This window comes from Meriones unguiculatus, chromosome 9, assembly GCF_030254825.1.
Source record: "Meriones unguiculatus strain TT.TT164.6M chromosome 9, Bangor_MerUng_6.1, whole genome shotgun sequence".
Classification (NCBI taxonomy): Eukaryota; Metazoa; Chordata; class Mammalia; order Rodentia; family Muridae; genus Meriones; species Meriones unguiculatus.
The window spans coordinates 113866503-113894295 of NC_083357.1; the positions used below are offsets into that span (position 1 = coordinate 113866503).

Genomic DNA, 27793 nt, shown 5'->3' on the forward strand with positions numbered 1-27793 from the left:
AGATTTACCACCAGGGTAAGAATATTTCAGAGATGAAAATAGTACAAACAGTAAAAGAAATTATCTTAGTTCTGGGAGAGCACTGTTCTTTGTGAAGTCGCTGAGTACATTAATCGTCAGTCCTTAATGAGGCACCCACTGCGTTCTCAAGCAGGGCTTTTGTTTTAGACCTTTGGGCACTTCACAGCTAACTTGTACTCGTTGGCAGACACTCTTGCACACACTGCTGGACTCTCCCGAGCCTGAAAACCTACGGCTTTTACAGTTGTCACATCTACTTTGGCCTGTTCGCTGTGCCGGCATTGCTTCTGAAGGGGGGATTCCCACGGGCCTCCATGGCTTCTAATACTGCGTGATCGCTCTTGGAAAACGTTAACAGATTGTGACAAATGCTAAGATAATACATCAAGCATAGTTCTGTGGAGCCATCGGTGGCGAGGCCGGATTTAATGTGTGACCCTAGCTGGCTCCAATGTAGTGCTGGGTATCGTGCCTAGCTTTATGTTTGAAAATAATAATATCCATGAGACATGTTTGCATCCATCTATTAAGAACAGCCCTACTCCAAATGTTGGGAAGAGGGGAAATGCCTTTTGTCATGAACTTTCTTTCTGATATTCTCATTTGTTTATCCACAATATATGCTCATCAAAAGACTATGTTTTTTTTTTAAATAAACCTTAAGAACAGGTATCAGTTACTACTTTCTATTATGTTTTATTTCATTTTACATGTACATTTTAGAACACAGTATAGATATTTTGTGAGGATCCAAAACGGTTGCTGATCTTCTTTGTGGAAAACCATACATTGGCTGGGTTTTCTAATTTTATGTGGCAACCTCTCCAATCTTCATCTTTGGAGAGTTCATTCTTTTTTGACTTAGATAATTGAAAGTGATAAACATGATTTGTCTATAGATTCATCTTTTCATGGTAACCTTTGCTATTTCTGATTCTTAGATGATATGGCAATAAACATCAATGTTGAGATACCTTTGTGGTATATCTTAGAGCTCTTTGAATGTATTCCTAGAAGTTCAGTAGTTGGATCAAATGTTTATTATATTTATTCACTAAAAAAACCTTAATAATGATTTTTGAGTGACACAGAAGTTTAGAAGTGTTGGCTTTCTGACAGGGGTGAGAAGGAATCTCAAAGATGTTAGAATTTGCATGTGCCAGATCACTAAGTATGCTTAAAAATTTAACATCTGTGTGCGTGTGTGTGTGTGTGTATGTGTGTGTGTGTGTGTGTATGTGTGGACTATTTGTACTTCAGATTAGACTGTTATTTATTGGTGTTTCTAGTTTGTATTTTTATATAATCTATGTAATAACTGAATATCTGAAGTATAACTGGCCATTTTCCATCCAATGGATCTATAGCTTACCTTAGCTCTGAAGTTTCTTCACTGAGTTTAGTTTGAAAGGTCTATTTAAAGATGAGAGGGCATAGTGAGGCCTATTTTGCCATTACAATAGTGGTGTTTTTTTGCCTTGCCATTCTTTTTTTTTTCCTTTTTTATTAATGTATCGGTAGGATTAACATACTGAAAATGGCTCTCCTGCCAAAAGCAATCTATAGATTCAATGCAGTTCCCATCAAAATACCAACAGAATTCTTTACAGACCTTGAAAGAAAAATTTTCAACTTCATATGGAGAAACAAAAACCCAGAATTTCCAAAATGATCCTGTACAACAACAGATCATCTGAAGGTATCTCCATCCCTGATCTCAAGCTGTACTACAGAGTAATAGTAATAAAAACTGCATGGCATTGGCATAGAAGCAGAAAGGTGGATCAATTATTTTTATTTTTATTAATTACAGTTTGTTCACTCTGTATCCCCCTGCCTTGCCATTCTTTTAGTATACATTTTATGAAATTAGGAACCCCGATTTTGGTGATTAAATACATATAATTGTTACATTGTATTGATTAATAGTTCTTTGTCATATTTCCACATCTTTTGGCATATAGGTATTCCCTAGTTTTTATGTTTCCACATTTCCTATCCCTTTCATTGTGTATACTTTCCTGTTGAGTTTTCTTTATTTGGAGTTTGAGTCCTATCATTATGAGGAGCTAAGCTAAGTAAAATAACAGATTTGGGTTGGCATCAGGCTTAGCTTTTAAAGATACCTGACTACTTCATTTATGTCCCTAACATTCTTCAGAGATACTGGGATTAAGGCACTGATTGGGTAAAGTATAGTTGGTATTGTTTTTAGAGCCATACAGATTAATAATTAAGCAGTGAAATGAGAGAATGGATAAAGGAGAGGTGAGTAAATTATGAATGAGAAGAAGTGTACATGAGTTCACTGCAGTGATAGAGAGCAGTGGAAATATTGTAGTATCCTTCCATGGAAAGAAAGCACAGGTGCAAGAGTGTATATACAATACCAAAGCATAAATAAAAGAACAATATATATGTAAATGTAAAAATATAAAGGAGAAATAATATGAAATAGAAGATATTAATACTTCAGTGGATTTTTTTTATACCTGGAATTCTGTGGCTTTCCTGAACCCATGAGGTGGCTTTTGTATCAGTCACTGCATGTGTGAGGATCACGCCCAGTGTGGACAGTCCATTCTGTAACTGAGTGACCCTGTCTGGGCCCTATCAGTTGTGCCTTCCTCACTGCAGTTGGGCAGTTCTTTCACTTACTGTAGGACGTTCTGTGACAGGGTGTCTCAGGTGGTATCAAAGATGCACCCCGTTATGTTCTCCTTTATCGTGGGGGGGGAGTCTGTGCTGCACCTGTCAAAGATGTCAACTTGTTCAACACTGCAACTCCCGTGTTCTCCTGTAGCTGACCCACGCAGTGGCCAGGGCAGAGCCAGGCAACTGATTCCCAAGCGCTCTGTGGAGAATTTTACCTTGAGGCTCCGGGGTGCTTGACAATCTGCTCTGCTCTGGCTTTCTCTTGCTACATTCTGTATCTAGCCTCTGGTTGTATCTGTGGCACTTGCGGCCTCTCTGACATTTCCAAGGTCTTGCATGCATGTCGCTGGTAGTCACTCCTGACCAGGGCCTGACGTGAAGAGCACGGTACTGCCAGTGCTTCATTGTCAGGAAAATGCCACTGCCACCGCTGTCCTTGCACCTCCTGGCTCCGTTTCTTCTAGCAGACTCTTTAGGAGCCTATTATTTACATTCCTACTCCTGTGTTTCACAGGTCACACAAAAGCAACTCTTACCTGCCATTTTACATTGCAAGTCTGTTGTTTGCATCTTTAAGACACTTTTCAATTTACGATGTCTATGCCTGAGTTTCTTTACTTTACTTTAATCCAACTGTGATTAAAATTAGAAGGAAGGAGAAGCTTACCACCAATGATAGTTATGAAGAGGAATGGTGTCACTGGACATTTTTTTCTTTATCATTATCATAATTTATTACAATTTATTCACTTTGTATCCCAGCTGTAGCCCACTCCTTCATCTCCTACTAGTCCCACCCTCCTAGTCCCCCCGACATGCTCTTAGCCTAGTCCACTGATAGGGGAGGTCCTCCTCCCCTACTCTCTGACCCTAGCCTATCAGGACTCTCTGGGTCCTCTTTCTCTGTGGCCTAGTAAGGTCACCTCACCAGGGGGAGGTGATCAAAGAGCAGGCAATCAAGTTCATGCCAGTGATAACCCCTGCTCTTTTTACTGGAGAACTCACATGGAGACTTAGCTACCCATGGGCTACATCTGAGTAGGGGTTCTAGGTTATCTTCATGCATGGTCCTTGGTTGGAGTATCAGTCTCTGAAGGCCCAGGTTCTTTGGCTCTGTTGGTCTCCTTGTGGAGCTCCTGTCCCCTCCAGGTCTTTCTAACTCCCCTTTCTTCTATAAGATTCCCTGAACTCTGCGCAAAGTTTGGATATGGTCTCAGAGTCTCAGCATCTGCTTGTCCTTCAGGGTCCCCCTGTGGAAGACTCCTGTCCTGTTCCCTCCCTGTCTTCTCCTACTTCTGATGTCTATCCTATTTGCCTTTCTGGATGAGGATTAGGCATCTTAGAGCTCTCCTTGTTGTTTAGCTTTTTTAGGACTATAGATTTGAGTATGTTTATTCTGTATTATATGGCTAATATCTACTTTAAGTGGCATTCGCTCAATTATGTTCATAGTAGCTTTATTCATAATAGCTAGAATCTGGAAACAACCTAGATGTCCCTCAACTGAAGAATGGATACAGAAATCATGCTGTACACAATGGAATACTACTCAGCAATTAAAAACAAGGAAATCCTGAAATTTTCAGGCAAATGGATGGACCTAGAAAAGTTCATCCTGAGGGAGGTAATGTAGAAACAGAAAGACACACATGGTATATAGTCACTGGACATTTTCAAGCACCAAAGCTGCTGTGTGTCATTTTTTTTTTTAATCAAGGATAGCATAAATGATTATGTTTTGGTGATGATAAGCCTCAAAAGCATTACCTGAATAAGCCTCTCTATGTGCAGTTGCAAATTTAGCTAAAATAACACAACAAAGCATGTTCATTTGTACAGGAACTACTACTGAGCATTTAAAGGTCATTTTTTGTGCCTCATGCTCTAGACTGTGTTTAGTAATAAATTCACATCTGGCTCCTCGCTAAGAGCAGAGATAAGGTATCTTATCAGAAATTAGTTTAGGAATAAATTTAATGGAAGTTCCAAATGGATAAAATCCACCATTCCTTGTAGCACAAAATGTTCTCCTATGACATGGGAACGAAGAAGAACAAAATTAATTTGGAGGCAGAAGGAAAGAATTTGTGTATTTAGAAAAGAGAGCAGTGCACTGGAGAAGCTTCTAAGAATATATCTAGAAAAATATGAGAGAGTCTTCTAACACCCATTCACACAAGTTCACTTAACTAGTACTGTTCATCTTTGGAAACTTCTCCAAGCAATGTCTAGTGTTCTCAATGGATTCCGGTCTTCTGCAGTGTTCTTCATTTCTGCTTGCCTCTCCAGAATGTCTCAGCAGAAGGAAGCTGGAGGAATGTTGAGCTTGATGTTAATCAATGAAATTTTCAAACTGGGGGCTATGCTGAATATCATGAGATAATTGGTTATAAGATACATTACAGGTACATTATAAAGCATTACCAGCCCTCATTGGAAATGACGGAAAGAGTTGTTGAATGTACAGATATTGTGAATGAACAGCCATCGACCATGAACCAATAACTCTGATATCAATATGCATGTTAATTGAAAGGGTGTTATGTTTAATTAGTCTGATTCTCTTCCATGACCAATAATTCTTATATAATTTTCTATCTTTTGAGATTATTTATGTTGTTACTGTTGCTTGAACACTACCCTGCTGTGGATAATACCTTCCAGCAAAATGAAAACACAACCTCTTTGAAATGTTTAAGGATTCTATGCCTTGTGCTAACAGAGGAAATTTCTTTTCATGGTGTATCTGTCCTAGAACCTAAATCTATTTGACTACCAAAAAAAAAATCTGTTCTGTTAGTCTATTCATTTCTCTTCTCTTCTCTTCTATATTATTCTAATACTATAATATATAACAATATATTTTGAATTGTCCAAGGATGTGAGTATATTATTTAGGAAAAAATATTTGTCTTTTTTTTTCTTTTAAAAAAGTTACCCTATTTTCACAAATGCTGAAGTTTTGGAGGTCATTTTAGGAGATAGGATCTATGTAATTTGTGAGATTTAAGGTGTTGTTACAGTATACCTTTTTTACTCTACATTTAGAGCTATTTTTTTCTTTATTGTGGTGATATCACATTACACTAAATATTTAACTTCTTTTTCCATCACTTCACTTTAATTCATGCTACAGTTATCTATTTATAACATGAATATTATTTTTTTCATTTATTTATTTTATTCACTTTCCATCACTTTCTATATTATTTTAATGGAATGTTCTTACATTTTTACCTTTAAATGTCATTGCGGTATTACATTCATTTAATAATTATGTATATGGGTAGTAGCAGTAACAATAGGTTTTTTTAATAAAAGATATAAATGGAGAGCTCAAATACATTTTTCATAAAAGGTAGTTTGAGTGGCAGCATGTATAAAAATCACCATGCACTCAGTCTATGAAGAAGAATTCCTGGAGACCTCATTAGCTTTCCTGCTTTCCCCTGGCTATGCCATAGTCTAACAATGGTCTTTTTAACTGTTTAAAAATGAACCTAATATTTTCACTGAATTTACATAATGAATGTCCATTACTTGTATTATTGTATTTATTCATTTTATTTCTTTATTTTTTTGAACCAAAATATATAAAAAGTCATTATGGGCTGGGCACTGAGCTAGGTGTTAGCAGCATAGCTGGCGGAGTGAGCAGGAAATTAGTTCTCCGGCAGATTCTGCTCCTTCTGGAAACACGGATGCACTAAGTGCGGCGGTGTGTGACCCGAGGACCACGTGCTGCGATTTGGGGCCAACTGCATTGGCATCCTGGGAGCCTGGGGAAAGTCCTAAAGTGATGTTCAAGTGAGAATTAAAGAGATGTAATGGAGAGGAGAAGGTGCAGAAGGGAGGCTTCTGGCTTCCTACCAGGTAGAATACTATAGCTCAGTAAGGTCTGCACCAATCTAGGACTGTCAGCATTCTGTTTGACAGAAAATGGAAGGACAGTGGTAAGACATGTATGGAAACATAGGTTTTCCACAAGCACGTGCTTGTGCGTTAGCGAATGGTATTGTCAATTTACAGACGAATGAATTTGGCTATGTTGTAGATATATCCTAATTTTCACAGAGGTAATCAGTGTAGGATTTTGGTGTGTTTTTCCCCAATACAGTTTTTTTAAACTTAGAGGATGTTTCAAGGAGTTAGGGAGGGATTTCTAAATACTTATCTCCAAGAAAACATGTAGGAATCGTGAGGATGTAGACTCACACACTCAGATAATAAAAGTTCTACATGAAATTTAATTTGTGTTTAAAAGCTCCATTAAATTGTTCTTTGTAGATGGTTCACCTTAAGGTATTTTTTTATGTTTTCTCTTTTCTTGAGTCAGTAACATGAGGAAGTTTAAACCTAGGCCGTGATCTTTGCTCTGACCATGAAGAATGCATTGACCTTGACTGAAGTTAATATTTTGAAGCAGTATTCCTCCTTAAAAATATGGCGTCATCTCATTCTACCCTTTACATTAAGAGACCCAATACCTGCAGCAATGTCTCACTTTGAAAGAAGCAATCTGATAGAATGCGATTTCTTGCAATTTAAATCGTATTGACTTATTCAGTATATTTGCATTTGAACTCTGGGACCCTGCAGGGTCCATATGGTTTTCAGCAGCATTATAGAATCTATTTAACTGTCAATTCCGCCTCCTTGAGGGGCAGTGTGAAAACGAACAAACAAAAAGCCAAAAAAGCAAAACAATGGCAAAGGCAGTGCTCAAAGAAAAGAATGAGAAGATGAAGGAATAACCATGAGTATGCCACCAATGGAGTTCTAGTAAGATCATTTGAGAATTTTGAAAATTCATACTGATTTTTAAATCTTCTTTCTTCAGTATGTTCTTTAACTGAGAAATCCTTTTCCCTTCTTTATCTCATGGAATGCATGCTTTGCTTTCAAGGGGGTGGTTGTCTTGTCTTTCCCGAGTATCTTTAATCACGCAAATGTGTTAATGATAATGCTTAGCTCCACTGCTGCCTCCTGACTGGGGACTCAAAAGCCCCTGGTTGAAAAAGATGCTTGGATTTATTACAGCATTTGAAGCAGTGTCGTTTGAAAGATCAAGGTCCCTGTACAAACGTTTCAGAAAGCCACCCCTTGCCCTTTATTAATTGCACAAGAAATGCCTAGGGATGAGGGCTGTCTGCTTTATGGAGGCCTCCCATCAGTCATCTGTGAAATAGGGACTGATGCTATTTACCTGTGGGCAACTATCTTCAATGAATAGTGGGAATTAAAGCAATTATTTTAAATTGATGACTCTATGAGATGTAAAAGATTGGATATTATGGAGTTTCATTGCCATCAAGGTAGACAATTAGTGAAATCTACACTTGTGGACTGCACTACAGATCTTGTGACATTTCCAGCCACTCTGCCTTTTATTGCTTTTGTCCGTATGATAGCATCGGTGTTGCAGCCGTAGCTTTACAGATGCCCGCTGAAGCAGCGATATTTTATGGAGGAGAGAATAATTTTTCACAAAAGCTCACATGCAGTTCAGTTTGATGAGGTTCCTAATCACGCACCTAGACTTGGCCCCTGAATCAGGCTTTGAACTAGTTCACAGCTATCGAGCTTTGAACAGTAAATCCCAAGTTTTCAAGTGAGCTGTCATATAATTTAGTAGGAATGCTGATCTGCTGTTATCAAGGTCACAAACAAGCACTTTGTAAATTGGTTTATTGTCTATCACCACAGGATCACCAAATTCAATTGTAGAAATGGCCAACTTTGAGTAAGCAAAGATGAGAGTGGGATTGCAGCAGCAATAAACTTGAAATTGATCATCATCTGTGGGTGAATTTGTAGGAGGCAGTTGGTTTGATGGATGCAATATGGGTCAGAGAAAGCAAAAGAAAAAAGTCAGCATGTTGGTCAGTGTTGCTGCAGAAGGTTATGGGAGCTGGTGATGTATGTGGATTGCCTGTGTTTGGAAAGCAGTTTCGGAGAAGCTTAGCTAGATTTTGCCAGGTTGGTCCATAAAGATGAAACCTGGGAAGAGGAGAAAAATAAGAGAAGATGTCACGCATGATGTTGTATTAATGACATCTTGAACATCAGAATATGAAGATATGGACAGTCCCTTAGGTAAGGGTGCTAGATATCTGAGGAGGGCTGAAATTTGCAGCCTGCTAATAAATGCTACCCAAATTCCTGTTTGGTGTTAGTGGCCAGGCCTTCTTCAGAGCACTAAGAGTATTTGTTTTGTAAACACATGTGAAAAAAAATTAACCTATATAAATAATTTTTGTAAAGCAAGACATGCCTTGGCATAAGTCCGTACATTTTTTTTATATGTATGAAGGGGACAGAGATGAAGTCTGTTAAACGTATTCCTGTGAGCATTTGCTATTATGTTTCGCAAGCATGCACTGGTGCCTTAGTGTGCGCTTTACTCTCTTCCCTTTCTGTCTCTGCCTGCATATAACCTCAGCCTTTAAGTTACAACTTTCAGACATTTTACCCAAAATTACCATAAGAAGTATGTCACATACTGCAACCTAATACATACATGATATAATGTAACTGTGGCAGAGGTTCCAAGGAACATGCTTATTTGAATGATGACCTCTGAAATGTTCTTTTTTTTAGTTTAAGCTTGATTGCTAAGTGACTCCTGCTAAACGAATTCAGTTCCTGCCTTTTAAAGGACACTAGTCAGGGCAAAGGATTCAGGTGCGACTTCCCTACTGATACATAGCTTGCAGATATATAGGCAATATGGTTACTACTTGACTGGAGATCAATTAAGCAAAAATATCACCATACAGCCCATGCAATTTGATTTTCTTTTCAGTTCATCAAAGCCTGGGAGATGGACAGGTGTCCAGATGCGTACTGTCCCACAAGTTGTGTTTCTGCTAAAGGAAGACTGAGATCTTGAGTCGGGTTCTCTACACCATACTGGAGTATTTAAGCATACATCTCTTAGTGTCTTTTAACATTAAACACAGTAACTATACAGGGCAGGTTAGGTACATTTTGTGCCCCATTTGAGAAATGAACAAATGCATGAATGAAATGTGAATCACATGTACTCTAATGAAAAGTGTGCTGTTTGGGCTGGGGTTTTGTCCTTTTGTAATACAATCGGAACTAGGGCTTTATAGATGCTCGGTAAGAACTCTACTACTAAGCTACATCCCCAGCTTATTTTTCTCATAAAAAAATCCTGACAAAATCTATAGTAAAATGATGATTCCTCTGGAGGAGTAAGAAGATATGACGGCAGTGAGGAGGAAAAGCTGTCTGTGGAATACCATGCTTTGGCTAGTTTATCCCTTTAGTATCAAGGAAAAGCTTTTGCAACTATATTTTCTGTCTCGGGCCATAAGCCCCTCCAGAAATTAGTTCTGCCACCATGGTTCCTCTTGTACAGTACCAGCACAGCTCTGACTGATGGCGACTATCAAATTGCGGGGGAGCCTAGGTTCCATTGACTTGCCATTCTGAAAGCAGACATACAAGGCCACCCCTCTTCTGTCCAGAAAAGGTTTTGCTAGGCTATGACAGCTGTCCATGATGAAGTGCCAGATTTTCTTTGTGACAAATATGTATTTCAACCATAGGTCTTTACGTAGATTATGAGCATGGAAGCTTCTCATAGTCCAGGGGCTTTGCTATTGCACTGAGGGCTTAACTACGAGCCGAGAAACCACCAACCATGCACATCGCTTTTTTTTTTTATTTTTATTTTTTGGCTCCCTTGTTGCTAGGCTAGTAATGGCATCGTCTGGCTTTGGGGAAGTGATGGTCAGATTATCAGTTACTTGGAGAATCAATTACTAAGCATGGGGATTACTAAAGCTACATAAAGGAAGCAGCGGCTGGATACTGGCCTAGGCTGCATAGCTAGCCTACGTAATGAGACAAGCCAGTCTGTACCATATAGTGAAAACCCCTTTCAAACATGGAAAACAAACGTTTACACTTGCCAAATCAAAACAAAATCGAATATACTGTATACATTTGTAATTAAGTAACTATCACTAAAACAGAAGTAGGGAAACACAAATCTCATTCTTTTCTGCCTGTTCTATGGCCAGTCATGTTCCCAGGCCTGCAGAATCTGAGTGAGGGCATGTTCTAGAAACATCCCCTCCCAAGTTGACAGTTGGGAATATCATTTTGGTTGCTAGAAAACAGCCACATTGGGAACATTTATGCTATGGCAATCTGTGTAATTTGGAAATTACATTGGAATATATATTCTTTTAAATCAAACCCCACAAATTAAAACTCTGTGGAGGTAATATTTAATAACACAGCAGTGACTTCACTTTTAATCTCTCATATATCACTATTGATTGACACTGAAAGAAAAAAACCTTCCATATTCATAAGCTGTGGGTTACATTTCTAATACCTCTAGGCTGTTGGAGTGAGGGCCATTGTGGAAAACTGAGAAATGGTGTGCGTTATGCTGAGGTTGCAACGCTTTTGGTTGCAGAAACTTGGTTTATGTTCAGAAAATCAGAACCAACTGTATAAAGCGCTCCATATCTGCACAAATGTAAACACACATGCACATGCATGCATTGAGGTTACTTTGAGGGGTTGCCCTGTGTGAAAAGAGACCCAGGCTGGCAAGTTCACCATCTTCAGGGCAACAGGGCAGCCTGAAGCCTGAGGCAGGAACTGAGGCGGCCAGCTCGAGGAAGACTTCTTTCGGTGGTGCCTCCCTTCTCTCTGACAACTTTTCTAAGGATTGGTTAAGACTCTTACATTATTAGTCAGAACTTTCTTCTTTAAAAACAGCTGTTTGCAGATGTTAACTGCATCTTCAAAATGCCTTTGCTCCACTTCCCAGCTCCTCATTTGAATTCCCAGGTGCTCTACCCCAGGACACAGACCTAACTAATTATTCCAGTGTTTTGATCTGTCCTTGTCATCCTAGGTCAGAGAAACATGAAACATTTCATTTACTTTCCCGTCCAAGCACAGTATGAACACTCCAATAAACTTAGCAGACATTTACCTCCCAATAATTATGAAATAGTTTATTCCGTTATTAATTGTCACTTTTTTGTAATAAACACATTAACACAGAAGCTTCTCAACATGAACAAAGATGGATGCCACCACGCTCACTTATGCTCTGTTACAGTTTCCTTTGCTCTTTCTGAACTGAATTGTAAGGGAAAACTCTGCTATGCAAGGTTGTAATGCCATTGAAAGGAATGAAGTATATCTGAATCTGAAAATATAATCTACCTCCAACAATGCCTTTATAGTCTTTCCTACAGGAGTCAACATCCCCTCTTACTCCGTTGCTCCAGTGAGCCTTGCTAAAGATTAGCATGGTTACAGGGTTATTGGTTGATAGACTTTGACTAGTAGAATCATATTATTATGGTTCATTATTGTTCCTGTAACATACAACTAAAATGTTGCTGGGGTTGCTTTCTGTAGAAAGTTATGTGTGTTGAATAATATCAGGCATTCTTTTGAGATGTTTTTGTCACTATCTTTAAAAATAAATCTGGGACATACAATAGGAGGAATTTGTATATGAGTATTTGTTATAGCAATCCATATACATTATGGAGTAACCTTGTGTTGAGACAGTTTTATATGTTTATGTTTTGATTGTATCAATCAATAGATTATATACATTTAAGACAAGGAGAAAATATTTTTATTGTATATTGACCATGTTTTTTTCAAAACCAGGTTTTCATATCATTTCAATAGTTCAACAAATATATACACACATGTACATGTATATATGTCATCTATACATACATAGAAATTGAGACATAAAGAAAACATAATAAAACACTAAAATTGAGTATTCCAACTAAAGAGTGTGGAAGAGTTCATTGGACCACCTAGCTACTTTTCCTCTAGCTTTGGGATTTCAAACACAAGGACACAGATTTCAATAATCATGTAAAGGTAACTTACACTGTTTATGGGTAGAAATACTAGTAATAAAGTGATAATTTGGGACAATGGAATTTTGAGAAGTATAAGCTTATGAGGGGGAGCCTCACAGGAGCTTCTGATATGAATGTTGGATTTTCCTCTCTAGTTATTAATTATAGAGTCTACACATATTTTTTTTTCTGAGTATGTATTTCCAGACTAGGAAAGGTGAAAAATAAAATATATAATACTTTCCATTTTCAATTTTAACCTCGTTACATCCTGATCCTAGCCTCCTCCCTCCTCTCATTCCAGTCCCAGCCTCACATCCCCTTCCCCCATTTTTCCCTCTCCTTCTTTTCAGAGAAGGGGAGGCTTCAAGAGGTATCAACCTACCCTGGCACCTCAAGTCAAGGCAGGAGTAAGTGAATCCTCTCCCCCTGGGACCTGACAAGGCAGCCCAGCTAGGGCAAAGGATCCAGTGTGGCAGGCAACAGAGTCAGAGACAACCCTTGCTCCTATTGTTAGGGGCCCACATGGTGACCAGGCTGCACAGCTGCTGCATATGTGTAAGGTGTCCAGAGAAGGTCCCTGTGTGCCCTTTGGTTAGTGGCTCAGTCTCTGTGAGCCCCATGGACCCAGCTTAGATTACTCTGTACACCTTCTTGTGGTGACCTTCACATCTCTGGCTGGCTTCCTCTATCTTTCCTTCTATTCTTCCACAGAATTTCCAAAGCTTGCTCTATTGTTTGGCTGTGGGCCTCTGTATCTGTTTCCATCAGCTGCTGGATAAGGCCTTTCAGAAGACAGTTATGTTGGGCTCCTGTCTGCAAGCAGAATATCATTAATACTGTTGGCTCTTTCCCATGGACTGGGTCTCAGTTTGGGCCACTCATTGGTTTGCCATTCCAATGAGTACTCCATCTTTACCCCTACACTTCTTTAGGAAAATTTTAACTATATTGATTCTTGATGAATTTTACACCATGCACTCCAGTCCCAGTCATCTTCCCATCCTTTCATATCTTCCCTCTGCCCTTGCATTCCCTCCCTCAAAAGAAAATAAAATCTGTGGTACTTAGCTGGAGTATGAGTTTCTGGGAAGACCCCTGTGTTCAAGTTTTCTGGTTCTGTTGCTCTCCTTGTGGACCTCCTGTCCTCTCCAGATCTTACTATTTCCCACTTCTTATATAAGATTTCATGCACTCTGCCCAAGAGTCGGCCATAAGTCTCAGCATCTGTTTTGATAATCTTCAGGGAAGAGCCTTTCAGAGGCCCTCTGTGGCAGGTTCCTAGCGTGTTTCCTGTTTTCTTCTTCTTCTGATGTCCATCCTCTTTGCCTTTCAGGATGGGAATTGAACATTTTAGTCAGGGTCCTCTCTCTTGATTAGTTTCTATACATGTACAGATTTTAGTAGGTTTATCCTATATTACATGTCTATATGAGTGAGTATAAACCGTGTGTATCTTTCTGCTTCTGGGACAGCTCACTCAGGATGATCCTTTCCAGGTCCCATCATTTACCTGCAAATTTCATGATTTCCTTATTTTTCATTGCTGAGTAATATTCCATTGTGTAGATGGACCACAATTTCTGCATCCATTCTTCAGTTGAGGGGCATCTGAGTTGTTTCCAGCTTCTGGCTATTACAAATAAAGCTGCTACAAACATGGTTGAGCAAATGTTCTTATTGTACTTGAGCCTCTTTTGGGTATATGCCTAGGAGTGGTATGGCTGGATCTTGAGGAAGCACTATTCCTAGTTGTCTGAGAAAGTGCCAGAGATAACCTAGAACCCCTGCACAGATGTAGCCCATGGCAGTTTAGTGTCCAAGTGGGTTACATAGTAATGGGAAGAGGGACTGCCTCTGACATAATCTGATTGGCCTGCTCTTTGATCACCTCCCCTTGGGGGGGAGCAGCCTTACCAGGCCACAGAAGATTACAATGCAGCCACTCCTGATGAGATCTGATAGACTAGGATCAGAAGGAAGGAGAGGAGGACATCCCCTATCAGTGGACTTGGGGAGGGGCATGCGTGAAGAAGGGGGAGGGGAGGGTGGGATCGGGAGGGAAGGGGGAGGGGCTTGTTGGGGGATACAAAGTGAATAAAGTGTAATAAATGAATAAGTAAGAAAAGAAAATGAAAAAAATTAAAAAAATCTTGTGGTGAATGCTGTAGCGTGTCGCGGTGTACCATACGGTATGCCCACCACGTGTCCACGCTTCTTTACTCGCAAATGTTAATTGCAGTAGGTCATTGTTCTGGTTGAAGGCCTCTGGCTTCTTCTACACTATCAATACTGCATCCTCACTGGAACCCCTCTCGTAATCCTGATGTTGGCCTGTGTCCTGGAGATCCTGCAGCTTTGGACCTGGAGAATCAGGATTGGCCCCTTCATGCACTCCATGGATGGGGTAGAGGTTGGAGAGGGCTAACTCTGAGCTCTGGATCTGGGCCTGGAAGGTAGCTGTGTCGGACAACCTGCCAGCTTTTTTGTACTGGCACCACTAAGGCGAGCTCTCCATCACCACCCCAGCTTGCTAACCCAGAGTCAGGATGAGGTCATCTCTCCTGCTGTCATGCTTGGAGGCCCAGCTCACCTGCATCTTCGCCACCAGGGCCAGCTATCCAGGTGAGGGGTGGGGACAGCTCTCCTGTTCTCTTGACCTGGGGGCCAACTCTCCTACTTGTAACAGGTGGTGGGGGACAAGAGGCATATGAGAGAACTTGCCCAAATTACTAGCAAGGTAAAACTTTCATAGAGTCAAAGTTGAATGTTGCAACAGTAAGGAGATGCCTGGCCTTTGTCCTGCTGACCTCTGAGCCCTATTCACATACATGCTGCCCAAGTCTTTTTCTTGAGCACTCTGAGCAGCATATCTTCTGTCATCATTGTTGTCCCTACACAGTAAGACTCTTTGATACATTAACATCACCCATTGTTACGGAGACAATGTGCCTGTGACCATTTGTCAGCATCACCAAGGGAAGTATGTTTGAAACATTGGGGTTTACATTAAAACAAACAAACAAACAAAAAAAAAAACAAAAAACAAAAAAAAAAAACCTAACTTCTTGATTCCATTTTAGTTTATCTATTTTTTACTTTATAATTTACTTAGGTTATATCCTGATTGTAGCGCCCTCTCTCATCTCTTCCAGTTCCCACCTTCTCTCTACCCCCGTCATCCCCTACCATCTGACCCTAGCCTATCAAGTCATATCAGGACTTCCTGGGTCCTCTTCATCTGTGGCCTCCTAAGGCCACCCTGCCAGGGGAAAATGATCAAAGAGCTGCTAACAGAGTCCACGTCAGAGACAGCCCCTGCTCCCTTTACTAGGGCACCCACAGGGAAATTGAGCTGCCTATGAGCTACATCTGAGCAGCGGTTCTAGGTCCTCTCCATGCATAGTCCTTGGTTGATTCATCAGTCCCTGCAGGCCCCAATGGGCCCAGGTTTTTTGGCACTGTTGGTCTCCTTGTGGAGTCTCTGTCTCCCCAGGTCATTCTATCTCCTGCTTCTTCAATAAGATTCCCTGCACTCTGCCCAAAGGTTGGTTATGAGTCTCAGCATCTGCTTTGATTCTTTACTGGGTGGAGTCCTTCAGAGGACATCTGTGGTGGGCTCCTGTCCTGTTCCTGCTCTGCAACCATTTCCTGTGTCTATTACAATCACCCTTCTAAATGAGAATTAAGCATCCTCCCTGGGGTTCTCCTTCTTGTTTAGCTTCTTTAGGTGTATGAATGTTAGTATGTTTTCCGCTTATGAGTGTATGCCATGTGTGTCTTTCTGCTTCTGGGTTACCTCACTCGGGATGATCTTAAGTGACTGTATACCATGTGTGTTTTTCTGCTTTCGGGTTACCTCACTCAGGATGATCTTTTCTAGTTCCATTCAGTTGCCTGCAGATTTCATGATCTACTTGTTTTGTAAATTTTGTAAATGTACCACAATTTCTTTATCCATTTTGCAGTTGAGGGACATCTAGGATGTTTCCAGATTCTGACTATGATGAATGAGGCTGCTATAAACTTAGTAGAGCAAACGTCCTTGTTGTGTGGTGGAACATCTTTTGGGGATATGCCAAGGGGTGGTGTCGCTGGGTCTTGGAGTAGCGCTATTCCCAGTTTTCTGAGAAAATACCAGATTGATTTACAAAGTGGTTGTACATGTTTGCACTCCCTACAGCAATGAAGGAGTGTTCAACTCTCTACACAGCCTCAGCAGCATGTGTTGTCACTTGAGTTTTTGATCTGAGCCATTCCAATGGGTGTAAAATGGGATCTCAGAGTTGTTTTGATTTGCGTCTCTCTAATGACTAAGGACAGTGAGCATTTCTTTAGGTGTTTCTCCGCCATTCAATATTCTTCTGGTGAGAATTCTGTTTGGCTCTGTAACGCTTTTAATTGAGTTATTTGGTTTTTTGGTGTTTAACTTATTGAGTTCTTTATATATTTTGAATATTAGCCTACTGTCAGATGTAGGGTTGCTGAAGATCTTTTCCCAGTCTGTAGGCTGTCATTTTGTTCTGTTGACAGTATCCTTTGCTTTACAGTGCTTTTTATTTTCATGAGGTCTCATTTATTAATTGTTATCTTAGAGCCTATGCTGTTCGTGTTATGTTCAGGAAGTTATTTTCTGTTCCAATGAGTTCAAGACTCTTCCCCACTTTTTTTTCTAACGGATTTATTGTGTCCGGTTTAATATTGAAGTCTTTGATCCAGTTGTACTTTAGTGCAGGCTGATAAATATGTATCTATTTGCATTTTTCTACATGTAGACATCCAGTTAGACCAGCACCATTTGTTGATGATACTCTTTTTTTTTTTTTTTCTTTCATGGTTTGGTTTTGGCTTCTTTGTCAAAAATCAAGTGTCCATAGCTATGTGGCTTTATTTCTGGGTATTTGATTCTATTCCATTGATCTATTAGTCTGTTTCTATGCCAGTTCCACACAGTTTTTATTACTGTTGCTTTATAGTACAACTTGAGATCAGGGATGGAGATACCTCTAGAAGATCTTTTATTGTACTGGATTTTTTAGTTATTCTGGGTTTTTTATTTTTGCACATGAATTTGAGAATTGTTCTTTCAAGTTCTGTAAGGAAATGTGTTGGTATTTTGATGTGAATTGCATTGAACCTGTAGATTACTTTTGTTAGAATAGCTTTTTTTAATATGTTAATCTTACTGATTTATTGGAATAAGAGATCTTTCCATCTTCTGATATGTTCAAGAATTTCTTTCTTCAGAGACCTGATTTTTTTTCATACAAGTCATTCACTTGCTTTGTCAGAATTACAAGATACTTTATGTTTTTTTGTGTTTATTGTGAAGAGTGTTGTTTCCCTAATTTCCTTCTTAGCCAATTTGTCTTTTGTATACAGGAGGGCTACTGATTTTCTTTCTTTAGTTAATTTTGTATCCAGCCGTTTTGCTGAAGGTGTTTATCAGCTGCAGGAGTTCCTTTGGAGGTTTTGGGGGTTCCTCATGTATACTATCATATCATCTTCAAAGAGTGATACTTTCACATCTTCATTTCCAATTTCTATCGCCTTGATCTCCTTTAGCTGTCTTACTGCTCTAGCTAGGGCTTCAAGTACTATGTGGAAATGGAGAGTAGACAGGCAATTCCAGTGGAATTGATTTAAGTTTCTCTTCGTTTAGTTTGATGTTTGCTGTAGGTTTGCTGTATATTGTCTTTGTTATGTTTAGGTATGTGCATTTTATCCCTGTTCTCTCCAAGACTTTAAACATGAAAGTGTAATGGATTTTGCGAAATGCTGTTTTGGTACCTGAAGAGAAAACCATGTTTTTTTCTGTCAGATTGTTTATATGGTTGATAACGTCGATGAGTTTTCATATATTGAACCACCCTTTCATGCCTGGGATGAAGCCTACTTTGTCATGGTGGATGATATCTTTGAATTCGGTTTGCAATTATTTTATTGAGGTTTTTTTTTGTGTCAGTGTTCATAAGGGAAATTGATCTGAAATTGTCTTTCTTTTTTGGGTCTTTGTGTCCTTTAGGTAACAAGGTGACTGTGGTCTCATAGGATGAGTTTGGTATTGTGCCTTCTGCTTTCATTTTGTGGAATAGCTTGAAGAATATTGGTACTACCTCTTCTTTGAAGGTCTGGTAGATTTCTGAGCTGAAACTATCTGTCCCTGGGCATTTTTTGGATGGAGGACTTTTGATGACAGCTTCTATTTCCTTAGGGGATATAGGACTATTTAATTTGTTTACCCTATCTTTATTTAACTTTGATAAGTGGAATCTACCAAGAAAATTGTCTGTTTCATTTAGATTTTCAAATTTTGTGGCAATAGGCTTTTGAAGTAATACCTAATGAATTTTTGGATTTCCTCGGTGTCTGTAGTTGTGTTCTCTTTTTTATTTTTTATTTTGTTGATTTGTATAGTGTCTCTCTGCCTTTTAATTAGTTCGGCTATAGTTTGTCTGTCTTGTTGATTTTCTCAGAGAACCAGCTCTTTGTTTTGTTGATTCTTTGAATTGTCTCTTTGCTTCTAATTTGTTGATTTCAGCCCTGAATTTGATTATTTCCAGCTATCTACTTCTCTTGGGCATGTCTGTTCCCCCCTTACCCTCTAGGGCTTTCAGGTGTGCTGTTAAGTTGCTTGTATGAGATGTCTCTAATTTCTTCATGAAGGCACTTAGTGCTATGGACTTTCCTCTTAGAACTGCTTTCAATATGTCCCACAAGTTTAGATATGCTGTGCCTTAATTTTCATTGAATTCTATGAAGGCTTTTATTTCTTTCTTTATTTCTTCCATGACTCAGTTGACGTTGAGTAGAAAATTGTTCAATTTCTATTCATGTGTAGGCTTTTTGCTATTTGTGTTGTTGTTGAGGTCCAGCTTTAGTCCATGATGGTCTGATAGGATACAAGGGATTATTTCAATCTTCTTGTATCTTTTGAGGCTTACTTTCTAACCAACTCTATTGTCAATTTTCCCTAAAGTTCTATGAGGTACAGAGAAGAAGTTATATTCTTTTGTGTTTGGGTGAAAGGTTCTGTAGATGTTTGTTAGATCCAGTTAATTAATTACCTCTTTTATTGTTATTATTTCTCTGCTTAGTTTCTGTTTTGTTGACTTGTCCTTTGTTGAGAGTAGGGTGTTGACATCTCCCACTATTAATTTGTGGGGATCTGTGTATGGTTTAAGCATATTAATGTTTCTTTTACAAATGTGGGTGCCCTTATATTTGGGCCATAGCTGTTCAGAGTTGTAATGTCTTCTAGGTGTAATTTTCCTTTGATGAGTATGAAGTGTCCTTTCTCATCTCTTTTGATTAGCTTTGGTTGAAAGTCCATTTTGTTGATTTCCTTCACCTGTTTGTATTTTCATGATTTTCGTTAAATGATTTGTTCAGTTCCTTTACCTGCTTGTTTGAGTTTTTTTTTTTTTTTTTGTTTGTTTGGTTGGTTGGTTGGTTGGTTTTGTTTTTTTTTTTTTTGGTATTTCTTTCAGTGATTTCATTATTTTCTCTCTAAAGGCCTCAATCTGTTTGACTCTACCTTTCTATATTTTTTAAGGATTTTATTTGTTTCCTCTGTTATCATCTTCATAAGCATAGATTTATGTCTCAGTTGTGTTAGGATATCTGGGGATGCTCACCTTGGGATAACTGGGTTCTGGGGATGCCATATTATTCTGGCTTTTGTTTATTGTGTTTTTACACTGACCTTTAGACATCTGGCTGTCTGTGGCATTAGCTGTTAGATCCTGTTGCATACTGTGTGCAGGAAGAGATCTGTGCAGGAAGCTGGTTGCTTCTGCAGAAGCCTACTCAGAGTGGTGTGAATGATCTCGGACTGGCACTTGGTTTTGGGGGAATTGCCTGTGGGTCTGCACAGACCTTTGATCTTGTGGACCAAGTGGATTGCTCAGGAGTTCAGGGATCGTCCTTTTGTTAAGGGAAGTCCTGTAGTCAGCGGCCCTGCCACTGGCTTTCTTGTGCACAGTTAGTGAGCCCAGACACTGCTCAGACACTGAACTTGCTGGGTGTGGCCTTTTTGGAGAGCTCATGAGCTCGGAGGTCCTGCTGGTCTCCTTTGGAGACAGGGTGAGCCTTGGAGCAGTGTCTGGGGTTGCTTCCCTTGGTCTTAAGAGTCAGAAGTCCAGAGGTTGGGGCTGCACCCCGAGTTTGGAGCTGTGTGACCTCAGTTCTAGAAGGTATCAACTCCACAGGACAGTGAGAGTGAGAACCCGAAATTGAGCCATGGCCACTGGCACTCAGAAGGTGTCCACAGGATGGTGAGAATGGGTGCCCTGATGTGGAGCTTCACCCCCAGTACTGGAAGATGGTGGGACTGGGTGGGTGGCCTAGGGCTGTGCCAGGCTCGCCTGCGAACTTTTCCTGGGATTAACCACGTGGCCTCAAGTTGGACCTCCACGTTTCCCTGTGGGCTCTCTCACTTGAGAACACAGGTGTCAAAATTTTGGGGTCCACTGCTCTGTAGGTTGTTCTGTTCTCACTGCTGAGCTGCTGTTCAGGTACCTGTGTGGTCGGTGCCACCATCTTGGATCTTTCTCGATTGCATTTTTAAAAGGTTTATTTTTGTAAATTTCTTAGTGAAATTTTTAGAAACACATGAATTAACATTTTAAACCCTTTACCAGGAATTTGATACCAAAGGAAACAGCAATAGAGGTGATTTGGATGAGGCCCTCAAAGTAGAATATTAATTTAGTTTTCTCATTCTAGGGGAAAGTTTGAACATTTGTTATGATATTGATTTATGTCCCTAAACAGTAGCTGCCTTTAAATATATGAAAGGATCATTTATAATAAACTTGTATAGTGGAAAATTTCAAAGAGTTCCCATTTGGATGCTTGATAAATTTAAATTCATGGAAACAAACTTGAACCAATCACTTAAAAAGAAGAAGAAGAAGAAGAAGAAGAAGAAGAAGAAGAAGAAGAAGAAGAAGAAGAAGAAGAAGAAGAAGAAGAAAAAGAAAAAGCGCTGGTTCCTTTTGCTTTACCACACCTGGTGTGAGACTATTACCAGTCCAGGTATATTAACTCCAAAGCAAACTATCTCCCTTATGAGAAGCTATAGTGAAGCCTTAACTTAAACTAGAGTACCTTACGTCCTTTTATCTGTTTCCCTTGATGATTTGTCCATATAATCATTCTGACTAGCTATATGTTGAGAAACACCAAATACTAGGCATCTGTGCCTCTCTAACACACATGTAAGCCCACTGGATTTCAAGAGGTAGACAACGAGAAACCTCTGATAGACCTGAAATGGCCAAATCCAAAGCAAGGGCTACGCTTCCATCAGGCCACGGTTGACAGTTTAGGAAGAGAAGCACCCTGTAGCATCTAGCCATCTATAGATATTTTAGCTTGGCTCTTCTGCCTGTCATCTAGAAAGAGCCTGGAGAGTAATCTTTCTCGGGGTTCTCAGTGATTAGGAAATCCGGGAACGTGGTGGGCTGGAGTCTGAGATGTCACTCCTGTCTAGCACCTTGCTTGTGTTGCTTGTTTGGGATTCACACTCTGAGGTCCCTGGATTGTCACCTGAGAGTTCTGCAAGTTTATGGTATCAGACCTGCAAAGGCCAGCTCACTGGGCTAATGAGGTCCTGCTGTCTGCTGCCCTTATGCACTGTGCCACTCACCAAGTCTAATTTTGGTAATTTTCAGACCCAAGGCCATGTTTAGAGGGAGTGGGATTTGCTGGGATCAAATTTCTGCTGTCACCACAGCATCTTGGTGTGAAAATGAGCATCTGTGCTGGCTTTGGGGAAAATACATTGTAAAGGTTGACATAATTGAAGGGGACGCAGAGAGGAGGGACAGCCTCATCTTTATTTTGTGCGATACAGAGGACAATTTTAGATCTGAATTTATGCCCATGAGTTCAGTTTAATCCTCCTGTAGGACATCCCTTCCACAGTATCCAAATATTGCCTTATTTACTTAATATGCTCAAGGACCAAAAGATTCAAAACCTCGCTGGCATTAACTCAAGCCCCCTGAGAAGTGTCAACTGGCGTCATCTCTCTTGTCTGTGCTTCCAGCAGATCTTGTTGCCATGAACCTATATAGTCATTTTCATATACAATGTGTCAATCAGAGATTGAGGAGGAGACATACAATTAAAGTTCCAGCTTTGCACCTTCTTCACTTGTGCTCTCTTATGCTGATTTTTGTTATCATTACTGGGCCCTGATGTGTCTAGCTACTCTCCAATTGAGATAAACGATATATCTAATTATATCTCAGATATGATATAGAGAATCTAGAGCACTGTAATAAAGGAATGTGACTGGGAAATCCTTAAGGACCATTTTTTTTTCTCTCTTTCTAACTTGTAACTTTGAAATTACCACTACAATATTAAATACTCCTCAGTGCCCAAATTACTCAAGCTGAGAACAGTTTCCATAGCATGGGTTATAGCTAGTTTCCTCATGTGGCGAAATAGCGTAGAGCATGAGGAGAGGAACTTAAAAGATTTTGTTATTTCAGGCTGTGCTGACTATCATAACTGTATTCAAAGCATCCTAATGTTGCTAGAGTCAAAGAAACTATGCAAAGATTAGAGACTGCTGTGGTGTGTTGTTGGCATTTTATCTACTGATACCTGGATTTGAATTTCATAAGACTTCATTATAACACAAAATATTATTCATTGGTATTTTTCCCAGCTGTACTCAACAGATCTGTATAAACAGCAGTTGGAGTGGATTTGGCATAGAGGCCATGGATGAAGAGCAGTAATGTGACCTTACCCAAACATGATCTCAGAGCAAAACACATTTTCCTACACTCCTCATACTTATCTGTGTTTGCATGTGCTTGTGCATGTGAATGGCTATGCAGCTGTGTGCATTTGCACTCATGTGTACTTAGACCTGTAGCTTCCTGTATGTAAGAGCCTGCCTTGCTACCTCATCACAGTATTAGATTCTTCACGAAGACAAGGAAATGCCTCAAAGGTCAATTCAGTTCCTTCAAATTGACTCCTTGCCTGGAAGACCCATACTAACAGTGATTGACAAGCATGTGGAGAAAACGTGGAGCCACAGGCAAACAAGTAGGAGAGTGTTGGCCCTTACCTGATGGCACAGTGACCTTGTTTTCTGTGTTCAGACATGATAAGTTGAATGGTCTTGCCCTGTCTATTTTGTTGTGGCCTCAGAGTAATATTGTCCGAGGTTGGAGTTCTGTGAGCTGGTTTTGGACAGTAGGACAGTGTGAGCATTACACTGGCTTTTGAAAATCACAGAATGCTCCTTTCCTTTCTTCTTATCTAAAGCCCCCCCCCAGCACGTCTCCACAAGCGCTTTGAGGACCAACTACCAAAGTGTGTCACAGAACACTTAAAGCATGCAGACGGTGTAAAATGATGTCACACAATGTTTTTCTTTCTGTCAAATTCCAGTCCCTCTTAGGGAAGCTATGAACTGGACTTGGATATTTCTTACTCGAAAAAACGATAGGTTTACTTTTTGTTATAAAATTCTGTGTGATGTCAGTGAGCTCATACCATCCTAGAAGTTACATAAATTCTACTTTTAATATGTACACTTGGGCAACATGTCATACCGCTGTGTTTTCGTAAGAAGCTTTAAATATCAAATTGATTATGGGCGTGTGAGACCCTCTAAACTTCACACTGAGCTGCAAGAAACTTTTATTTGTCCTGTTAAACATTATATGTGAATTTAATAGGTATAGCTTAAGTACTCTATTTATTTGATTTCAGTGGCCAGGTAACTCTAACATCAGGGAGTAAATTTTGGTTTTATATAGCACAATGTTGACTCAATTTTCCTTCTTTCTGCTAGACTTTCTGATAAATAATACTGACACAATCTGAGCTGCCTACACTGGAGATTCACATTCTGTACAGCTAAATTTTATTTTAATTTAATGCAGAAAAAGATAGAATTCCTCCTTGCCATAGCACTAAATAAAGTAATGTCAAAGAGAGTGTCCCAGCATCAATGTGGCTGGGTTAGGCATAAGGCTTTCTACCTTTGCTTCTACATTCAGAATGATGTAAGCATTAGTTAAACCTACCAATGGCTCTTCCCTTCTAGAACAGTTCCCATCTGACAAGGGATGCCAGCTGAAGACCGGGTGACACAGCAGATCACCAACACTCTCCCTTTCACCTCTGCATTCCCACAGGCAGCCTGACAGGAGCATGCTAGTGTTTATTACCAGCGTCTCTGGCCCCGTTTACCTAGCCAGCTGTGATGACGGGACTCAGTCACTCACCTTGTTGACATTTCCAAAGACAAGTGCACTTAAGACCCTCTGATACTTCTTGTCACCTGGTGGTGTCATTTGGGACATTTCAAATAAAAGCAGGAATCAAAAGGGGAAGAAATCAGGTGTTTTGAGAGCTCCCACACACCTGCACTTACTTACGTGGTGGGGGCAGAGAGCAAAAATCAGGTTCAAGTCAAGTCTCTCAGGCCTTGGGGGCCTGAGTCTACAGGTGCTGAGATCCAGACTGGGTCCAGATAGATGGCTGGGAGGACAGAGCACAGGTGCCTCCAGGATGTGAATAAAATCCCCCCAATCTGCCCAAAGTCCTTGACATTTCACCCTGATGTATCCTTTCTTTCCATTTCAGGGGAGCACTTACGGATCTGTCCTCAGGAATATACCTGTTGCACCACGGAAATGGAAGACAAGCTAAGCCAACAGAGCAAGTTGGAGTTTGAAAACCTCGTGGAAGAGACAAGCCATTTTGTGCGAACCACGTTTGTGTCAAGGCACAAGAAATTTGATGGTAGGTGAACCTGATGACCTTTCAAGCTATTTCTGCTGAGTGCTTTTTTCCCCCAGGAGGCTTTTGCTCTGCTGGGAAAAGCATTTCTAGGAGAAGAGGCCTCTATTCCTTCTCAAACATGTACAGTATTGTCTGTGTTTAGGAAAGGCATGGGTATCCGTGACAGTATACTATTTTATGATAGTATCAAGGAAAAAGACAATCCCAGTGAACAAAGCTATTTTGTGCTTGTGTTCTGCCTGGAAGATGGCTCGGCCAAATGAAGTTCACCATTTCATTATTTGGGTGATGCTAATTCAAGTTTTTCTAAAATTTAGATTGCCTTCGGTTTTCTAGTGGGAAGTTTCTCTTGAAAAGTCATGTTACTTACAATTACTTGCACTCCCCTATTATTTTTAAGAGGATAGGCTTGTCCGAATGGCAGTGACAGGGTCTCCTTTGCCTTAGCGTTTGCCAGGCACTAAGATGACACAGTGCATGCAGCAAATTTGGTGAATTCCACAGGGATTTTCTAACCCTCCTTTTATTTTCCAGATCGTAAGTAAGCACCTTCATTTCCAGATTTTTAACAAATGTTCTTGTGTTAGAAAACCACAAAGAGTGAGGGTCATTCTAAGTACAATTTCATCTTGAATTTCTAATCAGGGACTCAAAAAAATACTCCTATAATATGATCTGAGTTTTACAACAGTTTCAATTCAGATAGCAGTTAGGGGTATGTTTTGGATGATGCTTGGTTCCTAGTCATCTAAGAGAGCATGCAGTGAGCTATGGCTCACTGGAAACTGGACCTGCAGCTTGCACAAGACTTCCTTACTCCCCACTGCACGTGTCCCCTTGCCCAACGCCCACACGGACCCACTCATCTCCCTCACCCTATTCAGTCAGAGAACCACGGGTCCAGGCAGAACAGGCTTGCCTATGTTTTTATTTCTGTTGTTTTTCTGTAGTAGGTAAGAGAGTCTATTTTACGGCTGCTTTCAACTATTACTGACACTGCTGTCTTTCAAATTGCTTCTCCATGGTATAAAAAGATGAGTGGCCGGATGTACTTGCGATGTGTGCATTTATGTTGGTGAGACTTCATCTTTTCTGCAAGGGTGTTCCAGCCCCTCCCCAGTCTTGTTTCTTACTTTGTGTATAATGTGAGCTGTGGATAGATGGGAAGTCACCTGCTTATTTAAGTGTGAGGCTAGAATGTTTCACTCTAACAAGGGCGTACTTGGAGGTTGCCCTTGATTGACAGATTGCAAGTTCAAGCAGCATTCAGTAAGCTTTGGGGACAGGTACCCACATTTATCATTGCACATTGAAGCATCTTGTCCTTCTTGAGAGCGCAAGTGTGGCCAGCTGCTGCTGCTCCTCATCTTGTGGTTAGAGACTAATTCTAACGCGTTTGCAAAGCTGTCCTCCAAAATGTTGCTGCTCATTCTAGGGTAGAGTTCAGAGGCTGGAATGTTTATTCATCATGGGAAAAATATTAGATGGCACCTAGCTTCATGAAATCTTTGGTTATTTCTTTGTATAAAAAAGATAAGTTATTCAACTTGGCCAAGCCAGATACTTCTGTTATTTTATCAATTAATATTATATTTCATTTGTGTTAATTGAGAAATCTTTCCCACCGTAAAAAACAAGCAGGTGAGTTTTACATTGTGCTTACAAATGTAGGGACTCGTTGTCAGTCAGTTAGACAAGGACAATGGTTTCTCCAGGACTGCATCTGGCATACTGATAAATTCTTTCGCAATGCTCGCACTTGCTGCAGTTGTATTAGACTGCCATAGGAGAGAGGGTAAGATATCTTTATGACAATTTCATGAGATTTTTAAACAAAACTTAAATGTGATCTAGATGAGTAGGATCCTCAAAAGTTTGTTCTTGAAAATAAGTATGAAATTGAACTACATGTGTGGGATTGTTATAGCAATGATTTATATCTTTCCTTCCTTCAAATTCTACTATATGACTTTATACTTTATCTTATTAGACCACAGAGGTGATCTTTATAACAAACCTTTGCAAAAGATGGGACATCCCGTGAAACTTTGGGCATAGTGCATGCTAGACAGGTACCTGTACTATAACCCAGGTCTTTATTTCCCAACCCCTCCTCTCTTTTCCTCTTCCTCTCTCTCTTTCTCTATCTCTCGCTCTCTCCTGTCTCTTTTTCTTGTCCTCTCTTCTCATCTCTCTTCCTCTCTTCCTTTCTCCCCTCTCTCTTCCTCTTTCCTTCTTTCTTCCTCTCTCTCCCTCTCTCTTTCTTCCTCTCTCTCCCTTCCTCCTCTTCTCCTTTCCTCTCTCTCACCCCTCTTTCTCTCTCTCCCTTGGGGCATTTCCTGGTAATTACACGTGGTTGCAGCCATAGGCGAACTCTCGCTGAACTCAGCTGTGGAATGTCGCCCTGTAGGTTTTATTTTCTTGCATAGCAATCAACATTGCTGTGA

At 40.1% G+C, this 27793-nt stretch overlaps 1 protein-coding gene across 2 annotated transcripts in view; it reads left to right on the forward strand.

The window, feature by feature from the left end:
• The window catches only part of Gpc6 (glypican 6), a 1064885-nt gene that overhangs the window by 258917 nt on the left and 778175 nt on the right, over nucleotides 1-27793 (forward strand). For both annotated transcript variants that reach the window (XM_060391596.1, XM_060391597.1), the window contains exon 2: nucleotides 25188-25346. In XM_060391596.1, coding sequence (XP_060247579.1) covers nucleotides 25188-25346 — 159 coding nt within the window. The remainder of the gene's footprint in view (nucleotides 1-25187; nucleotides 25347-27793) is intronic.